The sequence below is a fragment of the Canis lupus genome, chromosome 21, assembly GCF_048164855.1.
Source record: "Canis lupus baileyi chromosome 21, mCanLup2.hap1, whole genome shotgun sequence".
Lineage (NCBI taxonomy): Eukaryota > Metazoa > Chordata > Mammalia > Carnivora > Canidae > Canis > Canis lupus.
Window position 1 is genome coordinate 3777598 of NC_132858.1, and position 22182 is coordinate 3799779.

Consider the following 22182-nt stretch of genomic DNA (forward strand, 5'->3'; position numbering starts at 1 on the left):
CGCACTGTGCGCGCATCTAACCTCGTAGCTCCCCCGCAGCCTCTTGTGAAGTCTGCACCCGTATAGTAGGAATGGGGGACATATTCCGGGGGCCCCTGCCTGCGGGGGTGCGGGGTTGGGAGCCAGGACCCGCCTTCCTTCTGGGAGGGAAGCACCAGACGAGTTCTTCTCAATCAATCTGCTCGGGAGGCTGCGGGAACCCAGGGCTCTCCCGGAACCTCTTCCGCTCAGGGAGGAAAGGTAGGGGGAACGCTAGTCTCGAAGGACCCAGGGTTGCAGGGGGACCTTTTAGCTGAAGGACTGCCTCGTTTCAACAAGAACTTTATGGCTCCCGGAAGTGCCTCCTCCCAGTTCTTTCCCAGCCTCACACCCGTGGGCTGCAGTTGGAGTGATGGCGGCTGCAGCCGCTGGACCTGGCCCGGGGTCTGGAACTGGGGACTCTCCGGAGGGGCCCGAGGCGGAGGCCCCGGAGCGTCGGCGGAAGGCGCACGGGATGCTGAAGATTTACTACGGTCTCTCGGAGGGGGAGAGCGCGGGGCGCCCCGCAGGGTCGGACCCCCTGGACCCGACGGATCTCAACGGGGCACACTTCGACCCGGAAGTGTACCTGGACAAGGTGTGTGTTTGTGTGTTGGGGAGAACCAGGCCCCGGACACATCGCACCCCCCAGATCATGCCTTCGACTTTGCTGCGGGGGTGAGGGACGCAGGGGCTCGTAAAAACCAGATGACCCTAGGGCAGGAAGCAGGGGCCGAGCTGGAGTCTAAGGGGGCGTGGGCAGATTTGGACGGGCCGGAGCAGGTGCGGGGTGCTGATGTCCTGGGCTGATGTTCTGATAGGCCGGGGCGTGGGGCGTGGGGCGTGGCCCAGGCGTTGACAGGCTTAGGGGTGGGCGGTGGCTGAATCTGAGCGTTTCAAAGGCTGACAAACCCCAAATAGAGTCGAATCTAGTAACTCCTGACCTATGGCACTGATAGGCTCTTTGTCTAGTATCTCTGCCAGGAGTGGGATGAGAGCTTTCTTGCACCCAAAGCCTACCAGGTAGGGGCAGGCCTGAGGGACATGAATGCCCCTGCCCTGAGCACTACCACTTGGATTTCCTCCAGCTGCGTCGGGAATGCCCCCTGGCCCAGCTGATGGACAGTGAGACAGACATGGTGCGACAGATCCGGGCTCTGGACAGCGACATGCAGACCCTGGTCTATGAGAACTACAACAAGTTCATCTCAGCCACAGGTGATTCCCGCTGGGACACACCCATCACAGTCCCGCCTGCCTGTTGGTCTTGTGTTGGGGAGTCGGGGGAGGAGACCCAGATTCTATTTTTTTTTTTTAATTTTTATTTATTTATGATAGTCACAGAGAGAGAAAGAGAGAGAGGCAGAGAGACATAGGCAGAGGGAGAAGCAGGCTCCATGCACCGGGAGCCCGATGTGGGATTCGATCCGGGGTCTCCAGGATCGCGCCCTGGGCCAAAGGCAGGCGCCAAACCGCTGCGCCACCCAGGGATCCCGAGACCCAGATTCTAGTCCCTCCCTGACATTTATCCACTCCCACCTCTCAGAGCTTTTGTGGTCAAATGATGGTAGCTGCTCTCAGAGGGTTATTCTGAGGGTCAAAGGGGAGAAAAAAACAAAATGAAAACAATTTAAAGGTTTTATTTGTTTATGCATGAGAGACACACAGAGGCAGAGACATAGGCAGAGGGAAAAGCAGGTTCCCTGGGGGAGCCCTATGTGGAACTCGATCCCAGGACCCCAGGATCACAACCTGAGCTGAAGGCAGACACTCAATCACTGAGCCACCCAGGCATCCCAACAAAATGAAACCTTAAACTGAAATGGGTTTATCTGAACCACTTAGAATCCCTGACACTATCGATGTCTCAGTAAGGGTTAGTTTCTCTGATTAGTGGTAGCTTTCTTCTCTTGCCCAGGTCTATCTTGAGGGTGGGCTTGTCTCTGTCTCTTTCTCTCTCTCGCTCCTTTCCTTCCTCTATCCCTTTCCCCCTTTTAAATTAAGCAAAGAGGGGGATCCTTGGGTGGCTCAGTGGTTTAGCGCCTGCCTTTGGCCTAAGGCGTCATCTGGGAGTCCTGGGATCGAGTCCCGCGTCAGACTCCTGGCATGGAGCCTGCTTCTCCCTCTGCCTGTGTCTCTGTCTCTCTCTCTCTGTCTCTATGTCTATCATGAATAAATAAATAAAATCTTAAAAAAAAATTAAGCAAAGAGACACAATATATGACATTAAGGGACACAGAGATCATGAAAAGGGTTTTTTTTTTTCCTTCTCCTCCTGCCTCCTTTATTCTCTGTCCAGGACAGTGCTAGACAGGGTTCAGCTATCATTCACACTAACTACTGTCTTATGTTGGTGAAATGCACTACTCAGACTTTTTTGTGATAATTTTGGACTCGTGTGTACATAGTTCTAGAGGCAGATCTCGAATGTCTACTGGTGGTCCATGAGAATGTTGGGTGAACCTTTGTGAGGCTCATTCTGACATCTCTTACTCTACTAGTGTCACAAGGTTGGGTGTAGCCATTGTCCTTTTATCTGATTTGAAACAGGTTCAGTGAGTAGGCACCTCTTTATTTGCTAATACCAGCATCAACCAGCAAGAAATCATAATTCCTAGGGGCGTCTGGGTGGCTCATTCAGTTAAGAGTCCATCTCTTGATTTCCGTTCAGGTCATGATCTCAGGGTCATGAGATGGAGATTGAGCCGGGTGTTGGGGCTCCATGCTCAGGGGGAGTTTGCTTTTCTCTGCCTCTCTCTCCCTTTGCCCATACCCTCATACTCTTTCTCTAAAATAATTTAATAAGTCTTTTAAAAAAAAGAAATCATGATAATTTCTGAGCTACAAAATTTCTTACAAGAACTTTGCAAACATTACATTTTCCATTTGTTAGAATTTGTATAATTTTGACATTTAACTGTTATTTAATAAAGGATGACTTATCTTTTTTCTAAGAAAGGGAGAAAATTATAAAATGAGTGTTGGAATCGGGGTTCTAAATCTATAACACGGTAAAGTCTTATATCCATTCAAGAAGTATTCATTGAATGCCTTTTTTTTTTTTTTTTTTTGCCAAGACCTGTTCTGCATTTTGGGGATATAGTAATAAACCAGCTAGATCAAGCTCCTTCCTGCAGCCTGCATTCTATTTGAGGAGACAGACAATAAATGAACACATAAATAAAGGTGGTAGTAAGTGCCAGAAAAAGAAAATAGAATAAGGATAAAAGAGTAATGTGCGTGTGGGTCTACCTTTAGCTAGGGTAAGTACGAGAAGGCCCCTCTGATGTGGTGACATTTGAGCAGGGCTTTCATGAGAAAGAACTAGCCATGGGTAGGGGAGCAAACAGCAGGGGCAGAGGCTCTGAAGAGAGGGCATGTGGGCATATTCAGAGTGCAGCATGGGGTTTAGGGGGAGCGAGGGAGGAAGGAGGAGAGTGGTAGGTGATAGGGTAGAGGGCTAGTGGATTCCAGATTTTGTAGGGACTTATAAGTGGTTACAAGGATCCTGCTCTTTACTCTGAGTGAGTGGAAATGAGAAGAATGAAGTGACCTGACTTGTTTTAAAAGGACCTTTCAGTCCACTCTGTGGGGAATGGACTATAGGGAGGCAAGGGTGGCAGCCAGGACACCCATTAGGTGGCTGTTGCAGCAGTCTAGGCAAGATGCCAGCGGCATGGACTAAGAAAGCTTCTTAGCCATCACAGAACATATGTTCTAGAGAAAGAGACGGATGATAAATATAGATCATTTCACTCAACAAGAACTCCAGAGAAAATGAAACAGGATAATATAGAGAAAGTGGGTGGTTAGGGGTAGTTTAAAAAGGGTGGCAGAGAAAGGGGTTTGTGAGGCAGTGACAGTGAAGGTAAATGATAAAGAGCTGACCATGTGAGGATTTGGAGGCAGAGCAGCTCAGGCTGAGGAAACATCCTGTGCAAAGACCCTGAAAATGCTGTGACAAGAGCAAGAGTGACGTGATGAAGGGAGCAGGACCTGACTGCATAGGATATATACACGAAGGGTCGCAAGCTTTTCTGAGTAAAGTACATATTTTAGGCTTTGCAGGCCCCTTGGTTTCTGTACTTGTCTCTGCTGTGATAACCTGAAAGCCACTATGGGCAGTAGGTGAATGAATGCAGATGGCTGTGCTCCAGTGAAGCTCATTTACATAAACAGGTGTGACATCCAAAATGATGTCAGCAGAAATAGTGGAGCAAGTGTATTTGAAAATCTTCTTACCAGGGCAGCCCAGGTGGCTCAGTGGTATGGCATCGGCTTCGGTCCAGAGCCTGATCCTGGGGACCTGGGATTGAGTCCCATGTCGGGCTCCCTGCGTGGAGCCTCCTTTTCCCTCTGCCTGTGCCTCTGCCTCTCTCTCTCTCTCTCTCTCTCTCTCTCTCTGTGTTTCTTGTAAATAAATAAATAAAATATTTTTTAAAAATCTGGGGATCCCTGGGTGGCTCAGTGGTTTGGTGCCTGCCTTTGGCCCAGGGCGCGATCCTGGAGTCCCGGGATCAAGTTCCGCGTCGGGCTCCTGGCATGGAGCCTGCTTCTCTCTCTGCCTGTGTCTCTGCCACTCTCTCTCTCTCTGTCTCTCATGAATAAATAAATAAATAATCTTTAAAAAATAAAAAAAATAAAAAATAAAAAATCTCCCTTCCATAAATGCAACCAAAAAACTGGTCAAAATTGTCAGAATCAACTTTTTGGAATTCTAAAAATTAACCAAAAGTTTGCAGCAATCTGAGGACCCTTTTTTCAAGAAAAACAACTGAATCTTGGTAAAAGTAGTGAATCCGGTGGTGGGTTTTTTTCCCCCTAAAGATGTATGTATTTGTTTGAGAGAGAGAGAAAGAGTACATGAACAGGAGGGGCAGAGCGAGAAGGAGAGAGAATCTCAAGCAGACTCTTCTGAGCCCGACTTGGGGCTTGATCTCAGGATCCTGAGATCATGACTTGAGCCAAAACCAAGAGTCTGACACCTAACCAACTGTGCCACCCAGGCACCCTGCCTGTGGTATTTAATTTATATATTTTAAAGACTTTTTGGGGGGAGGGGTACCTGGGTGGCTCAGGCAGTTAAGCATCTGCCTTCAGCTCAGGTTCTGTGATCTAACCCCTCATTGGGTTCCTCATTGGGAGAAACTCAGACTGCTTCTTCCTCTCCGTTTGCCTGCTGCTCCTTCTGCTTGTACTCTGTCTCCCTCTGTCAAATAAATAAATTTTTAAAAAAGATTTATTTATTTATTTATTTATTTATTTATTTATTTATTTATTTATTTGAGCACAAGCAGGGAGGAGGGGCACAGGGAGAAGTAGACTTGATCCCAGGACCCTGGGGTCATGACCTGAGCTGAAAGCAGATGCTTAACTGACTGAGCCACCCAAGCACCCTGTGATATTTTAGCTTACCCCACAATTTCCTCTCCATCTCAACCAGCTCAGTAGTAGCCCATTTATTTCTGGTACTGAAGTGACCAGAACAGAAGTGGAGCTCTTTCAAAGCCTCATGCTGAAAGAATTTTTTTTTAAGTATTTTATTTTTTTATTCATGAGAGACACACACACAGAGAAGGCAGAAACGCAGGCAGAGGGAGAAGCAGGCTCCCTGTGGGGAGCCCGACATGGGACTCCATCCCTGGAACCCGGGATCACGACCTGAGCTGAAGAAGGCACTCAACTGCTGAGCCACCCAGGCATTCCAAGAACTGTCTTTATGTAACCTGTCTGGTGGTTTCCCGAAAGACTCCACTCCATAGATTTGTTTTTACTTGACCTGACCCTGGAAGTCACCCTGGGTCTAAAAGCCTCTCACCAGAGAGTTTTGTCAGAAAATTTCAGGCAATTACTGTGTCTGCGTGAAGTGATAGATAATACATGGGGCAAACAAAGACTAACTCAAACGCTTAACAGGAAAAGCTGAGGAACGAGACATTCATATTGAAATTTGAAGGTCACATATATGTAAGGTGGTACACATGCATTTAAGAAAGACCTGAGAATGCTCTAAGGTTTCTTCTCTGGCTCACCTTCAGGCTCTGCACAAACAGTAAGTAAAGGCTAAGGCAGAGCTGTAAACTGCCTGGTTGAGTGTTTAAGATCTGCCCCAGCACACACACTCACACAGTCCCTCAGCAAAAACTAAAGAGATGTATTGGTTCCAGGTATTTAAAAAAATATGTGTCCAGGGATCCCGGGGTGGCTCAGCAGTTTAGCGCCTGCCTTCAGCCCAGGGCATGATCCTGGAGACCCGGGTTCTAGTCCCATGTCGGGCTCCCTGCATGGAGCCTGCTTCTGCCTCTCTCTCTCTATCTCCCTCTCTCTCTATCTCATGAATAAATAAAATCTTAAAAAAAAAAAAAAAAAAAGAAAGAAACTGTCTCTTCAGAAGCCCAGGTATTGAATTTACTACAGAAAGATTTAAATCTGGGCAGCCCGGGTAGCTCAGCAGTTTAGGGCCACCTATGGCCCAAGGTGTGATCCTGAAGACCCGGGATCAAGTCCCATGCATGGAGCCTGCTTCTCCCTCTGCCTGTGTCTCTGCCTCTCTCTCTCTCTCTCTCTCTCATGAATAAATAAATAATATCTTTAAAAAAAATTTTAAAAGAAAGATTTAAATCTGCTGTATTTTATAAAGATTTTATTTAGTTAGTTATTTGAGAGAAAGAGAGAGAGCTAGCATGTATGTGCACAAAGTGAGGGGGAGGGGCAGAGGGAGAGGTTGAATCTCAAGCAGGCCTCTGCAACCTAGCATGGAGCCAGACTTGGATCTTGATCCCATGACCTCAAGATCATGACCTGAGATGAAATCAAGAGTCAGATGCTCAACCAACTGATCGACCCACATGCCCTGGGGTAGTGTAGTCTTGTGTGAATTAGCCCTTAGCCTATAAGATCTGACACTAGGGCAGCCCGGGTGGCTCAGGGGTCTAGCATCGCCTTCAGTCCAGGGCATGATCCTGGAGACCCGGGATTGAGTCCCATGTTGGGCTCCCTGCATAGGGCCTGCTTCTCCCTCTGCCTGTGTCTCTGCCTCTCTCTCTCTCTCTCTCTGTGTCATGAATAAATAAATAAAATATTAAAAAAAAAGATCTGACACTAACTCTAGGTAAATAGTCACAAAATTGGGATCCCTGGGTGGCGCAGCGGTCTGGTGCCTGCCTTTGGCCCAGGGCGAGATCCTGGAGACCCGGGATCGAATCCCACGTCGGGCTCCCGGTGCATGGAGCCTGCTTCTCCCTCTGCCTATGTCTCTGCCTCTCTCTCTCTCTCTCTGTGTGACTATCATAGATTAAAAAAAAAAAAAATTAAAAAAAAATAGTCACACAATTAAGGTAAATTGTAGGATATTCAGCTGGTGTTGCAGAATTGATGTGTGGTAAACCCACATAATCTGGTGTCAGATGTGAAGTAGTGTTGGAGTATTGAGAGTGGAGGAAACACACAGGAGTGTCTTTTCTCTCTACAGACACCAAAAGCATAAGTAACCAAAGGAAAAAAAAATAGGTAAATTGGACTTTATCAGAATAAAAGTTTTGTGAGGGCAACTGGGTGGCTCAGTTGGTTGAGCGTCCATCACTTGATTTTGGCTCAGGTAATGATCTTGGGGTTATGAGATTGAGCCCCATGTCAGGCACTGTGCTTAGTGTAGAATCCGCTTGAGATTCCCTGTGCCTCACCTGGCTTGCATGCACCCTCTCAAAAATAAATAAATAAAATCTTTTTAGAAAAATAAAGTTTTATGTTTTAAAGGACAATATTGGGGATCCCTGGGTGGTTCAGCAGTTTAGCACCTGCCTTCGGCCCAGAGCATTTTCCTGGAGTCCTGGGATCAAGCCCTGCTTTGGGCTCCTTGCATGGAGCCTCCTTCTCCCTCTGCCTATATTTCTGCCTCTCTCCCTCTCTCTCTCTGTGTCTCTCATAAATAAATAAATAAAATCTTTAAAAAATAATAAAGGACAATATTGAGAAAGTAAAGGATGACTCACAGAATGGAAAAGGTATTTGTAAGTCCTATATCTAATAAGGGGTCTAATGTCCAGAATATATAAAGTACTTTTACAACTCAGCACTAAAAAGACAAATAACCCTATTTAAAAATAGGCAAAGGCGGCACCTGGGTGGCTTAGTCGTTGATCGTCTGCCTTTGGCTCAGGTCATGATTGTGGGGTCCTGGGATTGAGTCCCGCATCGGGCTCCTCATAGGGAGTCTGCTTCTCCTACTGTCTATGTCTCTTCCTCTCTCTCTGTGTGTGTCTCATGAATACATAAATGAAAAATCATTAAAGAAAAATGGGCAAAGGGTTTAAATCGACATTTCTTCAAAGAAGATATACAAATGACCAATGAGCACATGTAAAGATGTTCAATATCATTAGTTATTGGGGAAATGCAAATCAAAATCACAGTGAGATACCACTATATACCCACTGGGATTTCCAGAAAGTGGAATATGACAAATGTTGGTGAAGATGTGGAAGATTTGGAACTCTCAGACATTACTGGTAGGAATACAAAATGGTGCACCTGAAAATACTTTGGCCATTCCACGAACAGCTAAGCAGAGAGTTAGCATATGCCCCATAAATTGCACTCGTGGGACAATACTGAAGAGAATGGAAAACATGTTCACATAAAAACATGTACATGAATGTTCATAGCAGCATTAATAGTAGCCAACAAAGCAATGCAAATGGCCACCAGATGGTAGATCGGGAAACAAATGTGGAGCCACACAATGGAATATTAGCCATAAGAAAGTGTGACATACTGATTCATTCTATAATGTAGAGAACCTTGAACATGTGCTAAGTGAAGCCAGGCACAAAAGGCTATATTTTGTATAATTCCATTTGTGTTAAATGTACAGAACAGGCAAATGTGTGGAAACAAAACAAATTAGTGATTGGCAGGGACTGAGGCATGAGAGAAATAGGAGTCACTGCCAAGGGTTTTGAGCTTCTCTTTGGGGTGATGAATATTCTAGTTTGATAGTGATATGGGTTGTACAATCTTGTGAATATACTAAAAATACTAAAACCCACTGAATTTCAGGGTATGCTGATTACATCCCAGTTAAAACCCAAAAAGCTAAACAGGGATCAAGTCAGGTTTGGTCTCCAGGCTGTACTTTGCCAACCTCTGGCCTTGATAGTTAGTTTATGTAATAATACATTTATCTGTTTCAAAATTGAAAAGGTCTCAAAGGTTGCACAATGAAAAGCCTCTTCCCATTCCTTTCCCCAGGCAATGATAAATCAATCTTTAACAGTAAACTTTATTGAAGATTCACAGACATACAGAAAAGTACACAGGTTACAAGTGCAGAGCTCTGTGAATTTCACAAATGGAACAGGTCTGGGAAGTCAGCACTGAGGCCAATAGGCTGCAGGTTGGCTAGCTCCCCACCCCCACCTCACCCCCAGTCTCCTACCACTTACCTCCCATTCCTCTCCCAAGCTAGTGTCTTGGTGTCTAGTTACCATTTGCCCTAGTGCAAGCTGCTTTTCGTAACAAGCTTCAAGTGCTCGCTTCGGCAGCACATATACTAAAATTGGAACGTAACAAGCTTCAAATAGTTCAAGGATATACAGTATAGTCTCTATTACTCAGTGGTGTTTTTTTGTTTTTTGTTTTTTTTAACATTGTACAACTTTTATTTCCATTTTAATAGCTCTGTGCCTGTGCATTCAGCAACAATGACACCAGCAGTAGGTTTTCTTTTACTCCGTTTGAGTGACAACTTAGTTTTTGGATTTTTTTCCTTTGGAAGTCAGATTCAAGTTTCCTTTTTGAGGTAGTACCTAAGTGTCATGGGCCCAAACACCCACCCCAAAAAGGAATTTGCTCTTTTGATGGTATCATTTGACAAACCTGGATGGAGATTATGTCAACAGGTTAAACTGTTCCTTCTTTTTTTTTTTTTTTTTTTAAGATTTATTTATTTATTCATGATAGAGAGGGAGAGAGGCAGAGACACAGGTGGAGGGAGAAGCAGGCTCCATGCCGGGAGCCTGACATGGGACTCGATCCCAGCACTCCAGGATCGCGCCCTGGGCCAAAGGCAGGCGCTAAACCGCTGAGCCACCCAGGGATCCCTTGGTTAAACTGTTCCTAAGCGAAGACAGAAATTAGGGGAGGATGAAATGCCTCTTTTCCAAGCTCCTCCGTGATCATTAGCCCATGATCCTTCTGGTACCTCAGCTTTCATCTTTTGCCTTTGCTCTGCTTTTATTCATTTTTTTAACTATACGGTACTCTGTGTGCTGTGTTCTTTAATACATTGTTCATGGATTGGCAATGGAATAATCTTTTTCCAACAAAATGCAAGCACCTCCAGAGTGGGGCTCCAAAGAATGGTAAGTATAGTCCATTCATTTTATATTATTTTATTTTTTAGTAACTTTCTAGGGTAACATCTAAGAATAAAGTGAGAATAAAGGTGAGTGGGATCCCTGGGTGGCTCAGTGGTTGAGCGTCTGCCTTTGGCCCAGGGTGTGATCCTGGAGTCCTGGGATCAAGTCCCACATCGGGTTCCCCAGCATGGAGCCTGCTTCTCTCTCTGCTTGTGTCTCTGCCTCTCTCTCTCTCTCTGTGTCTCTCATGAATAAATAAATAAAAATCTAAAAAAAAAAAAAAAAAGAATAAAGGTGAGTGGTTTTGTGCTATAGATTGTTGCTAACATGAAAAGGTTATTTTGCTAATTCATGGTCTACTTCCTCCTGTACATTTTTTAAATCTCTCAGTTGCTCCACAGATTTTAGCTCTGTGGGTTCTTGTGCATTTTTTTTACCTTCTCTGTTTGTTTCCTGCAACTTTGTGTCTGTTCCCTTTTATTTTCCCTGTCATGTCTTTGATGTTTTTCTCCTCACCTTGCCTTTCTTGCTGTCTCCCCAAGTTGGGCTGCTGCCCCAGGTCTGCTCAGAAAATATTCCCATGGTCCAGGAGCCACACCCAAGCCAGGTATGGGTGTGCAGAGGCTCACAGATGACGCCAGGTTCCTTTCCATAAATATTCATCAGTTTGCACAACCACCAGCAACTAAGAGAATAGCTCTTTCTAAACACCCCAGTCAACACTTACCAAAATTTTTCATCTTTGATACTCCCATGAGTGAAAATTGGAAACCTCTGGAATTTTAATTTGTCTTGTGAGTGCAGTGGAACATCTTTTGCCTGTTGAAGAACTGTTTGTTATCCTTGTCCGTGAACTGCCTATTCATGTCTTTTTCCTGTTTTTCTATAGAGTTGTTGTTCTTTTTCATAATGATTTAGAATTCTTCTTCACATACTAAGGAAAATTAGCCCTAGATGAAATGACATGAATTTTTTTTTTTTTTAAGTTCATCTTTTCAGGGCACCTGGGTGGATCAGTAGATTAAGTATCTGTCTTAAACTCAGGTCATGATCTCAAGGTCCTGGGATCGAGCCCCATGTCTGGCTCCCTGCTCAGTGGGGAATATGCTTCTCCCTCTCCCTCTCTCTGAAATAAATAAATAAAATATTTTTTAAAAGTTCATCTTTTGATTTAGTTCCGGTGGTTTTTGTTGGTCAAATAATTTTATTGATCTCCTCTTCGATGGCTTCTGAGTTTAAGGTGTTGTAGAAAGACCTTTCCATCTGTAATATTTAAAAATTCTGGGATCCCTGGGTGGCGCAGCGGTTTGGCGCCTGCTTTTGGCCCAGGGCGCGATCCTGGAGACCCGGATCGAGTCCCGTGTCGGGCTCCTGGCGCATGGAGCCTGCTTTTCCCTCTGCCTGTGTCTCTGCCTCTCTCTCTCTCTGTGAATATCATAAAAAAATAAATAAATAAATAAATAAATAATAATAATAATAATTTTAAAAAAATTCTTCCTGATTGTCTTCATATACTTTGTGATTACATTTTAAAATCACATTCAAACTTGGATTCATCTACTGTGTGTGTGTTTGTTCATGTGCGTGTTAGGTGTGAGGTCTGAATCCAACTATATTTTTGTTTCAAGTGGTTCTCCACTTGTCCCAACACTATTTGTTGAATAATTAATCTTTTTCCCATGGACTTGGAATGGTACTCTTATCATAATTTCTTTGTTTCTGGATTTTTCAAAAACTTTCTGTTTTGGGGCTCCTGGGTGGCTCAGTCAGTTAAGTGTCTGACTCTGGATTGATTTTTGGCTCAGGTCGTGATCTCAGGCTCATGAGATTGAGCCCCATCTGGGCTCTTCACTGAGTGTGGACTCTGCTTGAGATTCTCTCTCCTCTCCGCTCCCTTCCCTCATGCACACATTCTCTCTCTCAAAATAAAATAAAAAATCTTCTGTTTGATGTAACTGATCTCTAATTGTCCACATACCAGTGCCACACACTTTAAATTATTGTAGCTATAAAGTTACAAATGCTCTACATTGTGGGAAAGCTAGTTCTCCCTCACTATTTTTCACCTCCAAAATTTCCTGTGTGTGCTTATTCTTCCATCTGAACATTAAGTTATACTTTCAAGAAGTGATATCTTAAAATGTTACTGAATTAAGTTAAATTTCTAGAGAGAATTGACAGAGTATTGGGTTTCCTATCCAAGATAAGCTTTTCTACTTCTTCAGGCCTTTTAGTATCTTCCTCTCTAATTTATACAGGTTTATTCATATGTGTTGAACATTTCTGAAACTTATTTCTAGACATTTTTATTTTTTAAATTGTATTAAAACAGGTCCTTTTCTTTCATTGTATCTTCTAACTAGTAAGTGTGAGTGCTGCTACTTAATACTATTGATTTCCTTGTATGAATTCCATACTGTCACCTTACAAAATTCTCTTCTTGTTTGTGCTGATATTTTCAGTGATTCTTTTGGGTTTTCTATTTTTTATTTTTATTTTTTTTAATTATTATTATTTTTTAAAAGATTTTATTTATTTATTCATGAGAGGCACAGAGAGGGGGAGAGAGAGAGAGAGAGAGGGAGAGGCAGAGACACAGGCAGAGGCAGAAGCAGGCTCCATGCAGGGAATCCGACGTGGGACTTGATCCTGGGTCTCCAGATCGCGCCCTGGGCCAAAGGCAGGCGCCAAACCGGGCCAAAGGCAGGCGCCAAACCGTTGAGCCACCCACGGATCCCCTATTTTTTCTTTTTAAAGATTTTATTTATTAATTCATGAGAGACAGAGAGAGAGAGAGAGAGAGAGAGAGAGAGGCAGGGACACAGGCAGAGGGAGAAGCAGGCTCCATGCAGGGAGCCCGACGTGGGACTCGATCCTCGGTCTCCAGGATCATGCCCTGGGCGGAAGGCGGCGCTAAACCGCTGAGCCACCCGGACTGTCCTGGTTTTTCTATTTGTATAATTATATCATCTGCAAATAGTGATAATTTTACCTCCTTTCCAATTTGTGTCTCTCTATAATGTATTTCTTGAGTCTAACTGGGTTGGCTAGTATCTTCAGAACAACGTTATATAGCAGTGGTGATCATGGTCATTCCTGTCATCTTTCTGGTTTTAATGAGAATGCTTCCAGCATTGCTTCATTAAAGTTTATGTTGGTTTTTGGAGGTTAGAGAAATATTCGGCTATTCATATTTTATTGAGTTTTTTTTTTTCAAATTCAAGAATTGGTGTTGAATTATTTCTTGTTCATCTATTTTTATTTATTTATTTTTAGAGAGAGAGAGCAGGGAGGGGGGAGAGAGAGTATCTCAGGCTGACTCAGTGCAGAGCGAGGAGCCCCACACAGGGCTCCATCTTATGACCCTGAGATTATGATCTGAGCTGAAACCAAGAATTGGATGCTCAACTGACTAAGCCAACCAGGCACTTAATTTTCATCTATTAATAAGCTGGGATTCGATCCCGGGACTCCAGCATTATGCCCTGGGCTGAAGGCAGGCACTAAACTGCTGAGCCACCCAGGGATCCCCCAATTATTCTTTTAATACATTGCTGAATTCTGTTTGCTAAGTTGCCTCAGCATCTCCATTTATTTATCTGTGCATCTCTATTCATAAGAGATATGAATGTATCATTTTAATTTTTGAGCTCTTTTTGTTAATGTTCTCATTAACCTATATGGGGTGCTAGGTGGTTCTGTTGGTTAATCATCTGTCTTTGGCTCAGGTCAAGATCCCAGAGTCCTGAGATCATTCCCTTCATTGGGCTTCCTGCTAACCAAGAGTTGGATGCTTAGCAAGGAGCCTGTTTTTCCCTCTTCCTCTGCTCCCCCCTACTGTGCTCATTCTCTCTCTCAATTAAGTAAATACAACCTTTTTAAAAAAAAATTAACCATATGGATTCCAGAACAACAGAAAACATAAACAGCGAGAAGAGAACATTGTCAACAAAAGATTCTCCTTCCCGTCTACACATGGGCACCAGGCCTGGCCAATGTCCTAGGGGTATCGCCATAGCTCAGAAGAGTGGCTCAGAAGACAGATGTTTAACCAACAGAACAGAACCCCCTAGGCACCCACATATAGGTAAATTCTGTTTTCATAGCAAATTATTCATTTCATTCAGGTTTTCAATTTCTTTACATAAAATTGAGTAAAGTTTTATCTTGTGATTATTCTAATTATGTATTTGTATTTATTTCCCCCTTTAAAAAATTAATTTAGGGGATCCCTGGGTGGCACAGCGGTTTAGCGCCTGCCTTTGGCCCAGGGCACGATCCTGGAGACCTGGGATCGAATCCCACATCGGGCTCCCAGTGCATGGAGCCTGCTTCTCCCTCTGCCTATGTCTCTGCCTCTCTCTCTCTCTCTGTGTGACTATCATAAATAAATAAAAATGTAAAAAAACACTTTATTCTATATCCTCATCAACACTTGTTAAAAAAATTAATTTAGCTAACATTTTATTTTAAAATTTTAAAGGTTTTATTTATTTATTCAAGAGAGACACAGAAAAAAAAAAAAAAGAGAGAGAGAGACAGAGAGGAAGGCAGAAACATAGGCAGAGTGACTCTATCCCAGGACCCCAGGATCATGCCCTGAGCCAAAGGTAGACAGACACTCAACCACTGAGCCACCTAGGTGCCCTTTACCTAACATTTTATAAATTTTATTTTTATCCTTTTTTTTTTAGTGATCCTGATCTTCGTTAGTTCACCCATGTAATAAATGTATTGATCTTGGGGTGCCTGTGTGGTTCAGTTGGTTAAGCATCCAACTCTTGGTTTTGGCTCAGGTCATGATCTCAGGGTTGTAAGATTGACTCCCGCGATGGGTTCTGCACTCACTTTCACTCTCTCTAAAAATAAATAAATAGGTAAGTAAAATCTTTAAAAAAATCTCTGCTTTTAGCATTACTAATTCCTTAATTCTGTTTTTTTTATTTGTAGTATGTTTACTAACTTGAGTTGAAAATTTATTCTAACTTATTTATATAAAGATTAAAAACTGATTTCCTCTGAGCATTGCTCCAGCTGTGTCCTATAGGTTCTGATCTGTAGTGTTTTCATTGTTGTTATATACTGCACTTTGTTTTGATTTCCCTTTTGACCCAATAACTGATTAAAAATGAAGGGTTTTTTTTCCCCTCTAAATGATGGGGTCTTTTTGTTTTGTGGTTTTGTTATTAATTTCCAATTTAATTTTATTGTAATCAGAAAATGCTGTCTGTACAACTTCAGTTTCTTGTCTTTGTAAATTTATTGAGATTTTCTTGAAGACCTAATATGTGGTAAGGTTGTAGTGTATTCTGTGGAATCTGAAAAGAATCCAATTTCAATCAAATAGGTCACCTATATTAGTTCTTTAGATCTTCTGTAGCTTCCCTTGGCTCTTGACACTTGATCTGTTGTGGATCGGTAGAAGTAGATTAAAGTCTCCTGTGACAAATATGTTTCAGCTTCATACTTGCTTTCCTTCATGAATATATATTTAAAGTAATCGCTACACCCAGCATGGGGCTCAAAGACTCACAACCCTGAGATCAAGAGTCACATGCTCTTCTGACTGAACCAGCCAGGCAGCCTTCCTTTATGAATACTGATGATAAGTTCAGGAGTAGATTTAGGGAAATTATTTGGGAAATATTGGCCATAGTTGGACAAGAGATTATGGTGACTTGGAAACAAATTGTTGGAGGTAAAACTTACAGGACTTGTTGATAGACGAATGTAAAGTGAAGGAAAGATAAGAATAAAAAATGACTCTGAAAATGGCCAGGAGCAAGATGGAAAATTTTAGTGGAAGAACAGTTTTTAGGAAAGTCAAGAATTCTGTTTTGGACATGTCATACTTAAATAGCCTGTTTACCATCCGCATCAAGGTGTTAAATGGGTCGTTAGGCTGGACTCTGGTCAGGACTGGAGACAATAATGTCCAGGTCACCACAGCCATGGGACTGGATGAGACAGACCCCCAAGGAAGAGGGAGAGCAGAAGGCATGGGTCTGTCCCTGTACTCTGCAGATTTGGAGGGTGTTGGTGTTTGCTTGTATTTTCTTTGTGAAGTGTGAAGTAGAGTTACCAGTTGAGAGCTGGGGGCATGTATTGGAGTTTTAAGATATCAGGAGAAGATACTACTTTAGAAAATGGAAAAGCAGGGACACCTAGGTAGCTCAGTGGTTGAGCATCTGCCTTTGGCTCAGGGTGTGATCCCAAGATCAAGTCACACATTAGGCTCCTTGCAGGGAGCCTGCTTCTCCCTCTGCCTATGTCTGTGTCTCTCGTGAATAAATAAATACAATCTAAAAAAATGGCAAAGCAAAGGGTTTAGAAGGATAGAGGGGTGAACGATGCGGAGTGCCACTTTTGAACTTGAAGTCATAAATTTAAAGGGAAGCCAGTTGGCATGATTTTGTGGCTCAGTTTTAGCTGTTCAGTTGCATGGGGTTGGTGGCTTGTTGGGACGGTTTCACTAGCAAGTATTGGAGGAAGAGGGCAAAAGAGGCAAGGGTGCTTGTAAGTATGCCATGATCCCCTAGTGGTGGGTCAGAGATCCTGGGAAATGAAGGAAATGTAGGGAATTGCAGCCATAAGGGTGTCATGAGTAGTGACATGGTGCTAAGGTCAGTGGGTCTGGAGTTCCTGAAGAGGCCAAAGGATTGTTAGAGTGAATAGACAGGGTGAATGATCAGAGTTACAGAAGGTGGCGACGCTTAAAGCTGAGATTGAGAGGAAGCAGTTCTTTCTGAGGGCAAGGAGAGGGTGGCACAGTTGAGACAGAGGCAAGGGTGGGTGGAATTGGGGAGGTTGTGAATGGAGAGTCAGGAATGTCTGAAGCCTCCTCCATATGGATGTTCTTATCTACAAGGAAGTGACAGTGATCAGCACCTGAGAGGTGTGGCAAAGAGGACAGTAGAGATGGCAACAAAAGGGGTGTAGTTTGATGGCGTGGTCTTCAGAGAAGCTGGGGTTTTAAAGGGAAGAAGAGTAGAAACTATCTAGAAGTATCAAGGGGCCAGGCCCTGGGGCATGGGTGTGAAAACTGTCTCAGGCAGATTTCCCTTAAGATAAAAGGGAAAGGGCCCATTAGAGGTCAGCTGTGTTCCAGAAGGTGGAGTGAAAGGGTTTGGAAGGTCTGGGAAGGACTTAAGGGTATCTCCTCCCTGTCGGGCAGGGTTCTGGGCATGGAGGATGTACCTCTGAAGGAGGAGACAGGTTCCTGCCAAGTGCTCTGTGCCCTCCTTAGGCATCTTCTCAGCATAGAACTGTGGCTCCGTAGGCCGTCCCCCTGCTGCACCGGTGCACACAGGGGGTGCTCAGAAAATGTGGCCTTCCCTCCCGATTTCTGTGACGAAGCACCATTGCAGCCCCCTTTGCACTGAAGCATCAATGTGACCTGAGGAGCTGGCTCGGGAGCATTTGCGGGGGGGGGGGGGGGGGGGCGGTGCGCGGTGTGTGGGCGGCGGGGAAGCCTTTGGGTCCTGCCTCCAGCTGAGTGCTGCGCCTGTGCCAAGTCATCTCCTTTGCCCTCTCCCGTGCCCTTGCCCTCCCAGACACCATCCGGAAGATGAAGAACGACTTTCGGAAGATGGAAGACGAAATGGACCGGCTGGCCACCAACATGGCGGTGATCACGGACTTCAGCGCGCGCATCAGCGCCACCCTGCAGGACCGCCACGAGCGCATCACCAAGCTGGCAGGTGGGCCCGGCCCCGGAAGCAGGGGCCGGAGCTGGCCACCCCGGGCCCTGGGGCCCTCACCACCTGCCTCCGTCCCCCAGGGGTCCACGCGCTGCTGCGGAAGCTGCAGTTCCTCTTCGAGCTGCCCTCGTGCCTCACCAAGTGTGTGGAGCTGGGCGCCTACGGGCAGGCGGTGCGCTACCAGGGCCGCGCGCGGGCCGTGCTGCAGCAGTACCAGCACCTGCCCTCCTTCCGCGCCATCCAGGACGACTGCCAGGTGATCACGGCTCGCCTGGCTCAGCAGCTGCGGCAGCGCTTCAGGTGTGGCCCCGGCCCTCACCCACCCCGCCGGGGTCCTGGGCCTGCCAGTCTGCTGTCTGCCCCACTCCCCACCCCCGCCCCCACCCCCGCCCCCACCCCCACCCCCACCCAGAAGTCTGTGGGCCTTCCCTTCACCGCCACCTCCACCTTTCAGGGAGGGCGGCTCTGGAGCCCCAGAGCAGGCAGAGTGCGTGGAGCTGCTGCTGGCCCTAGGCGAGCCTGCGGAGGAGTTGTGTGACGAGTTCCTGGCCAACGCCAGAGGGCGGCTGGAGGCCGAGCTGCGGAGCCTGGAGGCAGAGCTGGGGCCCTCCCCTCCCGCTCCCGACGTCTTAGAGTTCACCGATCACGGGGGAAGTGGCTTCGTGGGTGGCCTCTGCCAAGTGGCCTCTGCCTACCAGGAGCTGTTTGCAGCCCAGGGCGCGGCGGGTGCCGAGAAGCTCACAGCCTTCGCCCAGGAGCTGGGTGGCCGCTACTTTGCGCTAGTAGAGCGGCGGCTGGCTCAGGAGCAGGGTAGCGGGGACAACTCGCTGCTGGTGCGGGCACTGGACCGCTTCCATCGGCGCCTGCGGGCGCCTGGGGCTCTGCTGGCCGCTGCGGGGCTGGCTGAGGCTGCCACGGAGATTGTGGAGCGAGTGGCCCGGGAGCGCCTAGGCCACCACCTGCAGGGCCTGCGGGCTGCCTTCCTGGGTTGCCTGACCGATGTGAGGCAGGCATTGGCTGCACCTCGTCTGGCTGGAAAGGAAGGCCCAGGCCTGGCGGAGTTGCTGGCCAATGTGGCCAGTTCCATCCTGAGCCACATCAAAGCCTCCCTGGCAGCTGTGCACCTCTTCACCGCCAAGGAGGTGTCTTTCTCCAACAAGCCTTACTTCCGGGTATGACCTATCTTTGGGCCTCCCATCCCCCCCTCCCCCTTAATCCTGGGCATTCTTTTATTCATCCTACAGTTTGGCAGCTATCAGAGCACACAGTCCTTGCCCAGGCACTCTGGATGTGGTTTCAGGCTGTCATGAGGAAGGCTGTGAGGGCATCTGCAAGTGGGATCCCCAGTGCTGGCTTTGTTCCTTTGCACTCCCTCCTCCAAGCAAGGGAGCTGCTCTTGGGTCCTGGAATGCAGGATAAAGCTGTCCCTTGGAGAGGGTCTAGGGCATTTAGAAATAGAGGGTGGCTAGCAGCCCATGCCTGGAAGAGGGGACCTGCTATGTATCTGTGACCCTCCTCCTCACAGGGCGAGTTCTGCAGCCAAGGTGTTCGTGAGGGCCTCATCGTGGGCTTCATCCGCTCCATGTGCCAGACAGCTCAGAGCTTTTGTGACAGCCCTGGGGAGAAGGGGGGTGCCACACCGCCTGCTCTGCTCCTGCTACTCTCCCGCCTTTGCTTGGACTATGAGACAGCCACCATCTCCTACATCCTCACCCTCACCGATGAACAGTTTCTCGTGCAGGTGAACCACTAGATCATAGCAGGGTAGGGGATGGTGGTACTGGGAATCCCGGAGGCTGGGCTGAGCTGTCATGGTCAGACCCAGGCCAGCTGCTTATGCCCTGCCCAGCCTCTGCCTTGCCCAGCCTGTGCCCAGCTCCTGCTTGGCAGTGGCCCTTCCAGCACTCACTGTCTCTCTGTCCTCTGCACCCCTGGCTCAGGACCAGTCTCCAGTGACACCTGTAAGCACACTGTGTGCAGAGGCCAGGGAGACAGCACGGCGGTTATTGACCCACTATGTGAAGGTGCAGGGCCTGGTCATATCACAGATGCTGCGCAAGAGTGTCGAGACACGGGACTGGCTCAGTACCCTGGAGCCCCGGAATGTGCGTGCTGTCATGAAGCGGGTGGTGGAGGACACGACGGCTATTGACGTGCAGGTGCTACCCTCGGGCTGGCCAGGGGGTCCTGATGCAGGCTGTGGGTGTGAGGGGAGCAGTCCTCGGAGGATCAAGACACCAGTGCCTGTGGCTTGTTCCTCCTCAGCCCTGGCTCAAGGCATTGTTGCCCCCATTTTACTTACAATGAGGCTGAGGTCTAGAGTCAACCAGGGAATCAGGGCCGGGCTAGCACTGAAGTTTGGGCCTCAGTGCGAAGTTTCATGTCCCGCCTTTGCCCATTCCACCAGACCTATAAATAGTGACCAGGTACCAAGTCCCCATTACCAGGTCCCCACTATCCTGTGATTCTTGTCACAAATGGGTTTGTAATTTAGCATGTCCTTGGGCCTCACCCTGGGCACCTGATGGGCTTGGAGGCTCCCCTTGCTCTGGCCTCCTTGCAGTGCTTTCTTCCACTACCAGGTGGGTCTTCTGTATGAAGAGGGTGTCCGCAAGGCTCAGAGCAGTGACTCCAGCAAAAGGACCTTCTCTGTGTATAGCAGCTCTCGCCAGCAGGGCCGCTATGCACCCAGCTATACACCCAGGTCTGGCTGGCCAGGGGAACCCCAGGGGGAATGGACAAAGGAGGATGGAGGTCCAGGGTGGGTTCTGATTGCTTGTCTTCCCCCCCCATCCAGTGCCCCAATGGACACTAATCTCTTGAGCAACATCCAGAAACTGTTCTCTGAACGTATTGATGTGTTCAGCCCCGTGGAGTTCAACAAGGTCTGAAGTCTGAAGTCCCCCATGACACCAACTTCCAGGGGCCCTTGAGAAGGTTGGCTGAAGCAGTCCCACAGAGTCAGGAAGCCTAGGACTCTGTCCTCACCCAGGCTCTGCCTCTGTGGGCTGTTTCTAGGAGTAAATGGTCAGCCGGAACCCCACCATCACCGTATGCCATGGCCCTCTGCCCTGACCTTGGTGTGTTCCCAGCCTGGGTCTGGATGTAGATCTAGAATGCCTCTTTTGCTCTTGTCCTCGTCATCAGAGTAGTCCTGGGTCCTCCCCAAGGATTCCTGTCCATACCATAGTCTCTGCCCCAACCCAGCCCATACGCCAGGACTTGGTGGTCTTTTTTTTTTTTAAGTTAGTTGTTACTTATTTATTCATGAGACACACAGAGAGGTAGAGACATAGGCAGAGGGAGAAGCAGGCTCCCTGTAGGGAGCCCAATGCAGATGTGGGACTCGATCCCAGGATCACAACTTGAGCCAAGGCAGAAGCTCAACTACTTAGCCACCCAAGCGATTGGGACCTGGCGTTCTTTTGTCTCTGACTCAGCAAGCCTCTCTGCTCCCCTATGTCAGTGCTGACTCCCATCTCTGCTTCTGATTGTTAGGCCTTCTCCCTCTGTTCTCCAGATAATGGTGCCAGCATTGTATCTATGGGAGTCCTGGGACTTGTACACCCCATTGCAGCTCCTGGCCTCTTACTCTCTGTGTAGCCCCTGCCCAGAACTGGATGCCTTCAGGGACCCAGTGCCCCCTCCCAGCACCTGCTGGCCCAGAGCTATATTCCTGTTCCTTGCCCACAGGTCTCGGTGCTGACTGGCATCATCAAGATCAGCCTGAAGACGCTGCTGGAGTGTGTGCGGTTGCGCACCTTTGGTCGCTTCGGCTTGCAGCAGGTGCAGGTGGACTGTCACTTCCTGCAGCTCTACCTGTGGCGCTTCGTGGCGGACGAGGAGCTTGTGCACCTGCTGTTGGATGAAGTGGTGGCCTCAGCTGCCCTGCGCTGCCCAGACCCAGTGCCCATGGAACCCAGTGTTGTCGAGGTCATCTGCGAGCGTGGCTAGGCCAGCCGCTGCCATGCACGCACCCGCTTGCGCCGTTGGTCGCCCCAACCTCCCCATCCCCTGGTCTCCCGCCCGCTGGCCTTTCCCCTCCGGCCTCCAGACCCGCCAATAAAGACGTGTTGTTCTCTTCCTCTGGCTCCCAGGGGCGGGGC

At 47.3% G+C, this 22182-nt stretch overlaps 1 protein-coding gene across 1 annotated transcript; it reads left to right on the plus strand.

Annotated features, from left to right (window-relative positions):
- The first annotated feature begins 307 nt into the window (after window positions 1–307).
- Window positions 308–22159, plus strand: VPS51 (VPS51 subunit of GARP complex). Its single transcript, XM_072789838.1, has 10 exons — window positions 308–616; window positions 1107–1236; window positions 17930–18076; window positions 18157–18376; window positions 18531–19248; window positions 19602–19817; window positions 20017–20235; window positions 20659–20780; window positions 20874–20961; window positions 21770–22159. The coding sequence occupies exons 1-10, from the start codon at window positions 392–394 to the stop codon at window positions 22028–22030; spliced, it is 2346 nt and encodes a 781-aa protein (XP_072645939.1). The 5' UTR covers window positions 308–391; the 3' UTR covers window positions 22031–22159.
- Window positions 22160–22182: the final 23 nt, after the last annotated feature.

Excerpts from the sequence above, each read along its gene's own strand:
- VPS51 (XM_072789838.1), top strand. The coding sequence starts at position 392 with ATGGCGGCTGCAGCCGCTGGACCTGGCCCGGGGTCTGGAACTGGGGAC. Across the intron at positions 20,781-20,873 it reads GCACCCAGCTATACACCCAG|TGCCCCAATGGACACTAATC; the intron begins GTCTGGCTGGCC and ends CCCCCCATCCAG. Across the intron at positions 20,962-21,769 it reads GCCCCGTGGAGTTCAACAAG|GTCTCGGTGCTGACTGGCAT; the intron begins GTCTGAAGTCTG and ends CCTTGCCCACAG.